At 43.0% G+C, this 12,069-nt stretch overlaps 1 protein-coding gene across 1 annotated transcript; it reads left to right on the forward strand.

Moving 5' to 3' along the window:
- Positions 1–3,945: 3,945 nt before the first annotated feature.
- On the forward strand, positions 3,946–8,479 carry PPP1R3C (protein phosphatase 1 regulatory subunit 3C). Its single transcript, XM_082854322.1, has 2 exons — positions 3,946–4,034; positions 6,065–8,479. The coding sequence occupies exons 1-2, from the start codon at positions 4,021–4,023 to the stop codon at positions 7,002–7,004; spliced, it is 954 nt and encodes a 317-aa protein (XP_082710448.1). The 5' UTR covers positions 3,946–4,020; the 3' UTR covers positions 7,005–8,479.
- Positions 8,480–12,069: the final 3,590 nt, after the last annotated feature.

The raw sequence follows: 12,069 nt of genomic DNA on the forward strand, positions 1-12,069 counted from the left end.
GAGGCCACAACAGTGAGAGGCCCACGTACCGAAAAAAAAAAAAAAAAAAAAAAAAAAAGTAGATTTTTTTCAAACTAAAAAAATCCAGGCAGTGAAAATGATACTGAAAATTCTTTCAGTGCAACCAGAATGGCCAATAGTATAGTCTACTCAGCAACACTTTTAATTCCTTCTCTTATCCTCTGGGAATATGTTCTTTGAATAGAATGGTGGGCTGCTGGTACCATTTCAATTGTGATCTCATTTTCTCTCTCGTTGGTTGAGCCATACAGCTGGATTCTTATCATCTAAATGCCCTAAAGATGATACTCCACCACAGGTAAATTCTTGTCAATTCCCAAGTCTCACTTCCTCCTTAAAGCTTTCATATGTATTCCTCAGGGAGCCCTCCCCTTTCTGAAGCTCTTATGGTCTTGGTGGGTACCAGTGTGGTGCTTGTTCTTTTCAGAGCAACTCATACACTTGGAGCGTGGACTCTAGAAGGTTTTGAAACCTGATCTTGCCATCTACTAGCTATATGATCTTGGACAAGTTACTTAAACTTCCAGACCTCCTCAGTTTCCTCATCTTGAAATGTGGATAAACATCATGGTTTCGACCTACTTGGATTCTTATAAATATTACATGAGTTAATATTTATTTGTAAAGTGCTTAAAACAGCGCCTGGCCCAAAGTAAGCTTATGTAAGTGTCTTTGTTTTTTTAAAAAATTACTCTCCTTCACCTAATATTGGTGTTCCCATCCAATGTGGCTAAAGAAGGCAGAAGGAGTTAGTGTAAGAGAGAGCTTACTATTCCTGGAGACATGTGAACTGGCTCCTTTCTTTATTTCAGAAATAGAAATCTCAGTTCTTTTCATCAAAACGAGCAGTTCTCAACCTCACTATTTCTACAGGGCAGGGCTTAAAGATCAGTTCTAAGGTTCATTCTGTTACTACTGAGTACTGACATTTTAATATTAATAACTGTAGAGTTGAATATTCAAGCCCTTTCTTGATTGGGCACTGAAAAAAAGGGCTAGGTTGGAGAAAATGAGTTGACAACCTGGGACTCCCTGCCCCCAGGGTGTTTTTCCCACAAGGGCATGTCTGGTAACGTGTTGGACAGATGCTGGAAGAGACCCATTTGTATAAGTCACACATCATCAGCTCCTTGCTTTGCAGCACCTTAAAATGTTCCCTGGGTATTTCATGAGTTTAAATTTGGTTTCCTATAATAAAGATTGTAGCATTCTCAAGGTCAACGGGCTCTGGCTTATGAGTCCTTGCAACCCCTGGCATGGCTAGAAACACGGCACAGATCAAGAAGCTCTCATCAATAGATTTATTATTAAGATGGGTAGGACAAAGCAATGTTTGGATGCTGTTAAACAACAGTTGGAGGAAACCTACAAATAAGAAGAAAACTCCCCACAATTCCTAATCCACCATGTCTTCACTGGGGCAACTCATGACTAAGAACGCTGATTCCATTCCAGTTCCTCTCATCCCATGATGAAGGGCAGTAAAAGCCAGGAAGGACATAGAAATGAGGGGCCTGATTCTGCTAGGTGAAATAAGTCAGGCAGAGAAAAACAAATCCCATATGATCTCACATATATATGGAATCTAAAAAAGCTGAACTCATAGAAACAGAGAGTAGAATGGTGGTTACCAGGGGTTGGGGGTGTGGGGAAAATGGGGAGATGGTCAAAGAGTATAAACTTCTAGGCATCTAATGTACCACATGGTTAATAATACTGTATTATTATACACTCGAAAGTTGCTAAGAGAATATATCTTCAATGTTCTTACCATAAAAAGGAAACGGTAATTATGTGACTTGATGGAGGCTTTAGCTAGTGTTATGGTGGTAACATAACATCACATCATTTTGCAATATATCAAATCAATACCTTGTACACTCTAAACCTACATAATGTCATATGTCAATTACATCTCAATAAATCTGGGGGGAGGAAAGAAGTGGGAGGCCTGGATCATGCAGTTTAGAAGTTTATTGAGTGTTGACTCTTCTTTGCAGAGATCCCTGTATCCCTGATTTCTATTTTAAGGAGTTTGGAGAGGTGGCTTTTATGGCATCAGTCAGCACCAGGGGGCAGAAGAGAAAGTAGCTTGAATGGAAAGAAACCCAAACTCAAAAGGACGTGAGTAGATGGTGTAAGCACGTCAAAGCTTCCAACACAGTTCTTGGCACCTAGCAGATAGGCTATACATGTTAGTTGAATCTGAAAGTCTTAAGTCATTTAAAGATGATTTCCCAGTTACAGAAAAAGTCCATGTACTTTGCAGAAAAAGTAAAAAATACAGAGAAGCAATGACAAAGAAAATTTTAATTACTCATAATATCACTGTCCAAAATTAAGCACTGTTAACATTTGGGTTGAGCATATTCTGTTTTCTATGAGTGCACATCTCACCCCTAAAACGGGATCGCAATTTATTCTTCTTATTTTATGGTTCGCCATAACTTTAATTGGTAATATACACTCCTTAGCTCAACATAGGATAGTTGAACACATACTGAGAAACTACACTGAGTTTTCTCATCTGCACAATATCATTTAATCCTAAGAACAACTTCACTATCTGCATTTTACAGGTGAGGGAGTTGAGGCTAGAACTTGTCTAGATTTGAAAGTGTCAACTCCAAAGACTGTGCCCCTTCAGCTACTTTTGGTTGGGCTGAGAGACTAGGTCTGCTCTTAGTCGGATGTTTCCTTTAAAAAAATCAAGCCCAAGCATTACGTACCTTCCCCAGTGATATTCAGCGTGAGTTTCTTTTTCTTTAATCACACCATTTTAACAATTCCACTGTTTGACAGTGATTTAAAAGACACAGGGATTTTTGTACATTTTACGTTGTACATTTTGTACATTTTAATGGACTACTGGATAACTAAGTTGAGAGCAGAACGAGGACATGGGTTTTATAAAAATAATTTATACTAGACTTAGAAATTTAATTTTATGGTTTTAACTGATGGTCTAAAACCTCCCCAACCTGAACAAAATTCCAAAACCTCAGCGAGAGTAACTGGCCCGGGAGAATCATGAAGCTTACAGTGTGATATTTTAACATTTTGGTTTTCACATCACTGCCAGAGGACGTCAGAACCGAGTCGAGGGATTTGGGTTGACCACTGGCTCTGTGGCTGACCTGCCACACAAGCAAAACAGGCCATTTCTGGCTTTAGTTTTCTCTTCCAGGGAGAAAAACTGAAGAATAGATTGAAATACAAAGTGCCTTTTAAGTGAATGCCTTCTCACTGTCTTATAACAGGGCTAACATGATTTATTAACAACATTAGTTAGAGAAGCAGTCTACTGTGTGGTGCATTTGTGGGTTCACCCTAACCCCAAAATATAAAACCAACTTCTGCTTGCTCAGGGCAAGGAAAGGGAGAACATGAGCCGATACACCGAGCAGTGAACAAGATAAACATTTCAAATATATATGTTTGAAATATATTTGTGTGTATCTATATCATCTATATCTATATCTATCTATATCCACACACACACACATTTGGAACAAGCCACAACGTTCTGCGCTCAGATTAACTGTATACAGAAGCCCCTAGAAGTGAAAGGCATCTCCTTCCCCGCAGCCCCGCTGTGCTGGCGCCCGGCCTGGGGCAGGTTTGCTGCATTCCCTCCTGGCCTGCACCCGCTACTTGCGCTACGGTGCTGCCTCCACGGCGCTTCGCCCGACGCTCCTGTTAACGCGACTCAGACCAGCTGGCCGGGGTTCTCCGAGCGGCCCCAGAGCCCCGCGAGTCCTGCGTTACCGCCGTCACGTCCCGGGCGAGGGCTCGCGCCCCAGCTGAGACCTGGTTGGTCGCGCCGTCGAGCTCGCGGCTCGGCGATTGGTCCCAGCCGTCGCCTCACGTGGTCCCGAGCAGATAAGCGGCCTCTCGGGCGCTGCACCCGCAATCCGCCAGAGCTGCAGCCAAGCCGGGGCTGCTGGGAGCCGGGTGCGAACTCGCGCAGGCAGCGGAGTCCCGCCGCCCCTCTGCCTAATGAGCTGCACCAGGTAGGTTCCCTGTAGATTCCCCGCCCCGGAGCACAGGGAGCGCGCAGCTGCAGGGAGGTTGGGCTGCGTTTTCCTTCTGTCATCACCGCACATGAAGACCCTAGGGGAGGGTGGGTTGACTGGCTGCTGACTTGGAATCTGGCACCGGGGAGGCCTCGGAGGTGTGGAGATTTGCTCTGTGCTTCTTAGGCATAGCTGATTTTGGTAAACGGCATCTTAAACCAGAAACTGTCTTAACGTGAGTCAGCTTGAGTTCTGATTCCCTCATGGATTCCGACCGTATCTCTTGGTCCTGCACAAATGTCTCAAGGACTCGGGCCGCTTAACTCGTGGGAATAGCACTCTGAGATTGCTGGTTGGGTAGTTTAGCTTTGGGAATAACTACAGGACGATGTTCGCATTCCTTGGTCCTCTTCCGTTCTTCTTATGACGGTTTGCCATAGAAAACTCAGTCTCAGAGTTTGAGCAAACGATTATTTTTAAACTCTGGGGCAGGACTTAAATTCCAGGGAAATCTCCGTATCCTTAAACTGTCTTTCTATAAGTGCAAAATATGAAAATACAAAACAAACCTCCCAAACACCCCCGCCCCCTGCAAAACCACTTAAATAGCTCCTCTAGACATAACTTAGCAGACCTCTCTAAAAATCCTGCCTGTTCACTATTATTAGAGCCACAAATATAGCTTTCTCTTTCATTTGTTTGTTCTAAGTTTGTAGGTCTCCCAGAAAAATCCCAAGTCTAATAAAGTAAATTCTCTGAATGTTCTTTTATTATCCATCCTATGATAATGACCATTTGCCTCTGTGCTTAGAGCCGCTGGGAAGAAAGTTACTAAAGCCAGACTGAGAAATGTCACATACAGTATACACACACCTCTTATCTGAAGGCTAGGATAGGGGAAGAATGTCCATAAGCTTGGCAATGTACTCAGGGCTAAAGGCCAGAAAAAATATCCTTCTTGATGGATACGTCTTGATTTAGTATTGCGGGGCATAGTTATGTTTAAATTTTAAATAGCTTTATTATCTTTCTGGTTATAAATATCCATTGCCGAAACATTAGAAAATACCAAAAAAGTACAAAGGCAAAAATAGATCACCTATCACCCAGAGATAATTGTTATCTTTTTGTTGTGCTTCCTATTACACTTTTCAACATTTATAAGTTCATATATATAGCATATGTTGAACACAGCCCCATTTTCAGGTCATCAACTTTTTCCACTTAAATGTGGACTTGACATGGATGTCTTTCTTTGTGAAATGCAGATTAGGTAAAGTTTTTTTTTAAGTTCACCAATTGCTGACTTGCACTTCAGTGGGTTATTTGTGTAAAATGATGAAGAGCATGATAATGAAAGTGCAAAGATAATCCTCTGGTTCACTCTTTCTAGCCCCTCACTCTCAAAACCATCCCATGAGAATTTTTATTGCTGTTTTTTTCTCTTCAGGTGGATTACTATTCCAGAGAAGTGTAATCAGTTCAATAGCAAAATCATCAAAGCAGTTGAGGGAGCGCAGTTGAGGGAGAACTTTGGTTCTAGAACCTATCTGGTCATTAGATCACCTGGGAAGCTTTAAGAACATATTTACCTCCTTGTCCCCGTTCGCAGAGGTTCTGCATTAGAGGCTCTAAGTCCTAGGATTCAGCATTAAAGAAAAAGGAAGCAAACCAACTCCCTAGGCCATTGTGAACAGACAGGTTTGAGAACCACTGGTCCAGAACAGACCAAATGGTTTTAGAGCTGTATTAGAGATGATCGCATCCAAATCTTTTATGTCTCAGATGGAGAAACTGAGACCCCAAGTGTTTTAACCCATGGCCTATAGCCAGTCAAGGGTAGAGCCAGACATAAGATGTAGCTGTCATCACCTAATACTGTATTCCTTCACTACACATGAGAGCACCTCCTTGAAACTTACTGTGCTGGCTATAACTTAGCTAACAAAAATAGTACAGATATATTTGGGACCAGGCGAAGTGCATTCCAGGTGCAGATGATAACCTCTCTTCTTTTTGTATTCCAGAATGATCCAGGTTTTAGATCCACGGCCTTTGACAAGTTCGGTCATGCCCGTGGATGTGGCTATGAGGCTCTGCCTGGCTCATTCCCCACCTCTAAAGAGCTTCCTGGGCCCTTATGATGACTTCCAACGAAGAAATTTCGTGAACAAATTAAAGCCACTGAAGCCGTGTCTCAACATAAAGCAGGAAGCCAAAACACAGAACGACTGGAAGCCTTCACACAACCAAGCCAAGAAGCGGGTGGTGTTTGCGGACTCCAAGGGCCTCTCCCTCACTGCCATCCACGTCTTCTCGGACCTTCCGGAAGAGCCAGTGTGGGATCTCCAGTTTGACCTCTTGGACCTGAACGATATCTCCTCAGGCTTAAAACTCCACGAGGAGAAAAACTTGATTTTAGATTTCCCTCAACCTTCAGCTGATTACTTAAGTTTTCGGAACCACTTCCAGAAGAACTCTGTCTGCCTGGAGAACTGCTCTTTGCAGGAGCGAACGGTGATGGGGACTGTGAAGGTGAAAAACATGAGCTTTGAGAAGAAGGTTCAGATCCGGATCACTTTTGATACCTGGCAGAGCTACACGGATGTGGACTGTGTCTACATGAAGAACGTGTATGGTGGCTCCGAGAGTGACACCTTCTCGTTTGCCATTGACCTACCCTCCGTCATCCCAACGAAGGAGAAAATTGAGTTCTGCATCTCATACCATGCTAACGGGCGGGTCTTCTGGGACAACAATGAGGGTCAGAATTACAGAATTGTCCACGCGCAGTGGAAACCTGATGGAGTGCAGACGCAGAGGGCAGCCCAGGACTGCACCTTCCACCAGGCGTCCCCCAAGGCCGAGCTGGAGTCGACAGTCTTCGGCAGCCCGAGGCTGGCCAGCGGGCTCTTCCCAGAATGGCAGAGCTGGGGGAGGATGGAGAACTTGTCCTCTTACAGATGAATGAAGCAACCTAGCGGCTGGTCTTGACCTTATTGCCCATGTAATTCTAGGTCTGTGTTGCTTAATATTAGGAAGGCATTGCTACTTTCCTTCAGTAGGTTTAGCTTGGAACTTTTGAGACCTGGCTACAAAAAAGATAGCCCCTTGAGAATTTAGTGTGGGGTTCTGTATGGATGACGCTGCCCCATTTTGCTGTGGAGGGTCAAGTAACAGCCTGGTAACCCTATTTTTATAAAAGTAATACATTGTCAATGCCCATTTCTCCTTCCCTCTCAATTCACTGGCTTTCACGTTGGGCAAGAAAAGGTTGAGGAAGGACAGTGGATGGTGACAGAAAGCTGTGTTAATGGTATGAGGAATGTCTGAAAAGTATACCCAAAGGGCTCTGCAGCTCAGGTCAGAGTAGGAGCGAGAGGTCTGATACTTAACTGTCGGTGAGAAAATGTAAGGTTATTTTGTGGTTTTAAGTTGGTTTTACAGTTCTCTCCCAGGGAAGTAATTTGTAGAGGGGAGAAAAACATCCATTCTATGTATTCTTGTAGAGAAAAACCCAAACAAACTTTAGGCGTGTTGGGTGGTACTGGGGAAAGTGAATTATAATTCTGGGGAATCAAGATTGATTCTGTTCAAACGTGACTTAACAAAAATCATGATTTGGGGAAAGCTTAAGCAAATCTGGCTTTGCAGTCCTAATGGGATAAGCGACCTTGCTTGTGATCAAGGTGCCATGCTTGGGTTCTCAGTATAGATGCTGCCTGACCAAAAAACCCATGCCATCATCATTGGTCAACAGCTTGTAGGGACTCTGTGTCATGTCAAGGATCACTCTTTGCCAGTGCCTTGATTAAACCAGAATGTTGTAGTTGCTTAACCCGAGTGTGTGAAGGGTCATCGGATAACCTGTGAGCGTCTGGCCTCCTAAGAAGGCCCACTCTGTACGCTGGCATTCCTCCTGCAAAACTGTTGTATCTTCAAGAGTGTTGTCAATGTACACAACTCGCGTCCTTCATATTGAAGGTGACTCATTTTTCTGCCACACTTTTTCGATGTGATGTTGGAAGTGAGGATTGGCACTGATTCTCAATTTAAGAATCCAGTACCTTGCACATAAAAGTAGCCATTTCTGTTTCTTGCCTATATTCGTCTTGTTATTTTAAGTCTTCCTACCAATATCTTTAAAGTCAACATTTTTTTTTAACGGATGTGAATTGTTTGGGGTGTGTTGTAATATACTTGTTTTGGAGTGTGCCTAAATCCATTCTGTAAAATCTTCAGAACAGGAGCCTCTGAATGTTTGCTTCTATCATTGTGCACGTCCACTGAGGTGTTCCGAGAATGCAGTTAATTTTAACACATGATCTGCCATGCTGGAAGCGTACTAGTGGAATAACTCTGCTATGACAATATTTGAAGTTTGGCTAGCACCCACAATTTTTCTGCTCTAAATATTTCACTCTCCTATAGCTATCCTCTGTGAACTTCTCACTTTAAAAATAAAAATGTTTGATATAAGATCTGAGTATGTTTTCTTTCTCAAAGCCACAGTTAGTTAAATAAGAAACCATCAACTGATATTCTCCTGTTTTCTTTAAGAACAACTGAGCAGGGTTAGTTTGGACCAGGAATTGGATCCACCTGAAAGTATTCACGTGGTCCCAGTCTCATTAGTGAGAATTTCCACCTCCTGACCATTGGGGCTGGGGTCCAGGGGCAGTGACTTGAGCTGCTGGGACTGTCCTCCTGACTGTCCCCATCTGTGCTGACTGCTCATAATGTGTACTCTCTGCTGGGTCAGGTTTATCTTGGGGTCCACCTCTCGAGAGTCTTTGAAATGGGGGAAGGGATGGTGTGGGAAGTGGCTTCTACCTCCTGAGATCCGGCTCCCTCCTGCAGGGGCAAAGCTTGGAGCTGCATGGAGGGTGTAGGGAGGGGCAGTGGGCATCAGTCCCAGACTGAGGGGGAGCTCAGCTCCTTGGGGTATGAGGCAGCAGATCTAGGAACCAAAGTTGTAGTTTCAGTTCTTGCCTAAAATGCCAAAAATGTCTTTTGCACAGTGTAACTTAAGGGGGAATAAATGACCAACCTAGAAAGGCCCAATTATGAAAAACAAATTTAATCATATCGCAACAGCCTCTTGATCAGAAGTTGTAAACTATAGGCCTACAGGCTGTATCTGGCTGCAGATTTTTCTTTTTGATACTGTTTTTTGGTTTCTTTCTCTGTTTTTTTTTTTTAAAGAGAATTTATTTCCAAGAGCAGGCCATCAGCAGGCTACGTTAAAAAAAAAAAAATCTAGATTTCCTTTCTTCTGAAAAAGTTGCAAGGTCTTTCCTCATGGTGACAGTTACCTGGAGTTGAGTAGCAGCTGCCTCCTTTATAGATGGGCTATATTTGCTTTTTTAAAAGTATAATTTTAAAAAAATTATAGTATTTTTTATAATAGTATACTTTATAAAAGTATAATTGCTTTACAATGTTTACAATGTTGTGTTAGTTTCCGCTGTATAGTGAAGTGAATCAGCTATATGTATACATATATCCCCTCCCTATTGGACCTCCCTCCCACCCCCCCCCATCCCACCTAGGTCTTCATAGAGCCCCGAGCTGAGCTTCCTGTGCTTTATAGCATGTTCCTGCTAGTTATCTATTTTACACATGGTAGTGTATATATGTCAATTCTAATCTCCCAGTTCGTCCCCCCCTTCCTTTCTCCCCTCCCTCAGTGTCCACATGTTCGTTCTCTATGTCTATGTCTCTGTTCCTGCCCTGCAAATAGGTATATTAACGCATATACATGGAATCTAGAAAAATGGTACAGAGGTACTTGCTTGTTTTGTCACCCCTGCTGCATTCTTCTGTGCTGTCTGCCTGACTTCTGTAGGCGCTGGAGTTCATGAAACTTACTCTGAAACTTACTCATGAAATGTTCTCTGGCTCTCTGTTCATGCTGACGGTTGGGTGAAGAGAGCCCTCTTCCCACAGGTTGGAGAAAAATTAAATATGGGTCTGACAGGGACCTTGAAGACCATGGGATGCAAATGTCTGCCTTTATTAAATAAACTCAGATTCAGAGAGGGAAAGTGACTTGTTCAAGGTCCCGTGGCAGGTTGAGTTGGCCTGGAACAGTGACTTCCAGGCCGGACAGTGATTGTTTTCTCCTTTTTCTTTTTAAAAATATTTTTTATTCTTTTGCTTTTTTTAAACAAAAGTTTTTGTTTTTGTAGATAGTGACATTTTGCCTAGTGTTTTCCTTTCCACTTCTTCCTTGAAGTCTCCCCTGAAGACCTTCCTTTCCTAGCTGCCCCCTTCCTTTTTTTAAAATTAAAAATATTTTTTATTGGAGTATAGTTGATTTACAATGTTGTGTTAGTTTCTGCAGTACAGCAAAGTGAATCAGTTATACATATACATATATGCACTCTTTTTTTAGATTCTATTCCCTATAGGTCATTACAGAGTATTGAGTAGAGTTCCCTGTGCTATACAGTAAGTCCTTATTGGTTATCTATTTTATATATTGTAGTGTGTGTATGTCAATCCCAGTCTCCCAATTTATCCCTCCCTACCCCTGTCCCCCCTGGTAACCCTAAGTTCGTTTTCTACATCCCTGACTCTACTTCTGTTTTGTAAATAAGTTCACTTGTACAATTATTTTAGATTCCACATATAAGTGATATCATATGATATTTGTCTTTCTTAAAGAGGGAGTGATTGCCAGGCAGGCATGACTCTGGTCAGCTCTTGCTGGTCACCTATGCCAGCTCCACCCACCACTGGCTTGTCCTGGGCTGCACGTGAACTGAAGGAGGAGAGCCTGGTCAAAGAGCAAGCTGTTCCTGAGTGTTTCCTATTGAACAGAATCAACTCTATTTCACATCCTGATACCTCACCTCATAGCAGAAGCAACACTGCTTTTAAAGTTTAACACGGAGAATGGCTTGAATTTGGGGCGCATGATATTCTGTTCCCGAGAAATAAGGCTTAATTTAGTTATTTAAGGAAGGACTCGGCTCTCTTCTAGATTTATGCCTTTCTTTTTAGTTTGTCCCCACACTGAAGGTCTGGAAATCCCTCGTGCAGTTAGCAGACTGAGCATCTTCATCATTGTGAGTCCCAAAGAGCTGCCCAAGTCTTGGTGATCCTCCAGGCCCCAAAGAGAGAGCCTCCTTTTCAGCTTTCATCGCCAGGCTCCCCACAGAGGTTTTTTGTTTTTTTGTTTTGTTTTAGCAGCTTCTGGGAGTTGTGGCCTAAACAAACCCTCTAGATCGTGGGCAAGGATCCCAAAGTCAGAGCAGTACCTTATATGCAGTTTTGCTGATTTCCTGCCTCTGGACCCGTCCCTCTTTCTGCCAATGAGTGGGCACCCACTACTGGGTTTATAGGATCCCTCTAAGCCAGTGGTCCTCAACCTTGGCTACATATCAGAATCACCTAGAGAGCTTCATAAGGACTGATGCCTGCCTCCCTCCACCCCTCTCAGATTCTTTTGTAATCATTCTGGGTTGTGGCCTGGGTATTGGATAGTTTTGAGAGCTTCCCAGCTGTTTCCAATATGCATCAAAGTTGAGGACCCCTGCTTTACGCTGTGGGACCTGAAGTGTCTTCAACTTCTCCATTTCAGAGAAAGTCATATGTGGTTCAGAGGATTCCGTCCACTCACTTGTTTTTACAGATGATGAAATGGAGGCCTGGAGTAGTTCAGACTTGCTGACAGTTACAGAGATAGTACGGCCTGGCCCCCTGACCCCTTCTCCCAACACCCTTGCCCCTGCGCATATCCTCTCCTGCTAAACAAGCTGAACACGGACTTCTTAGTTTTACCAATCTTTCCACTCACTTTTCTCTTCTTTGATCTTTTTATATGGTGGTATGTTAATGAGGAGGCCTTTGGTCGCAAGCGACATGATCCTCTGACTCAACGAGCTTAAACAATAAAGAAAATTTGTGATCTGGAGTCCCAAGGTAGGGTGTTTTCCAAGTTGGTTAATTTAGTAGCTTTAAACCCAGGTTATTTTCATTTTTTGTCCTCCCATCCTCATTACTTTTGATTGTGCCTGTGCTGACT

Source organism: Leucopleurus acutus, assembly GCF_964270905.1.
Source record: "Leucopleurus acutus genome assembly, chromosome: 14".
Classification (NCBI taxonomy): Eukaryota; Metazoa; Chordata; class Mammalia; order Artiodactyla; family Delphinidae; genus Leucopleurus; species Leucopleurus acutus.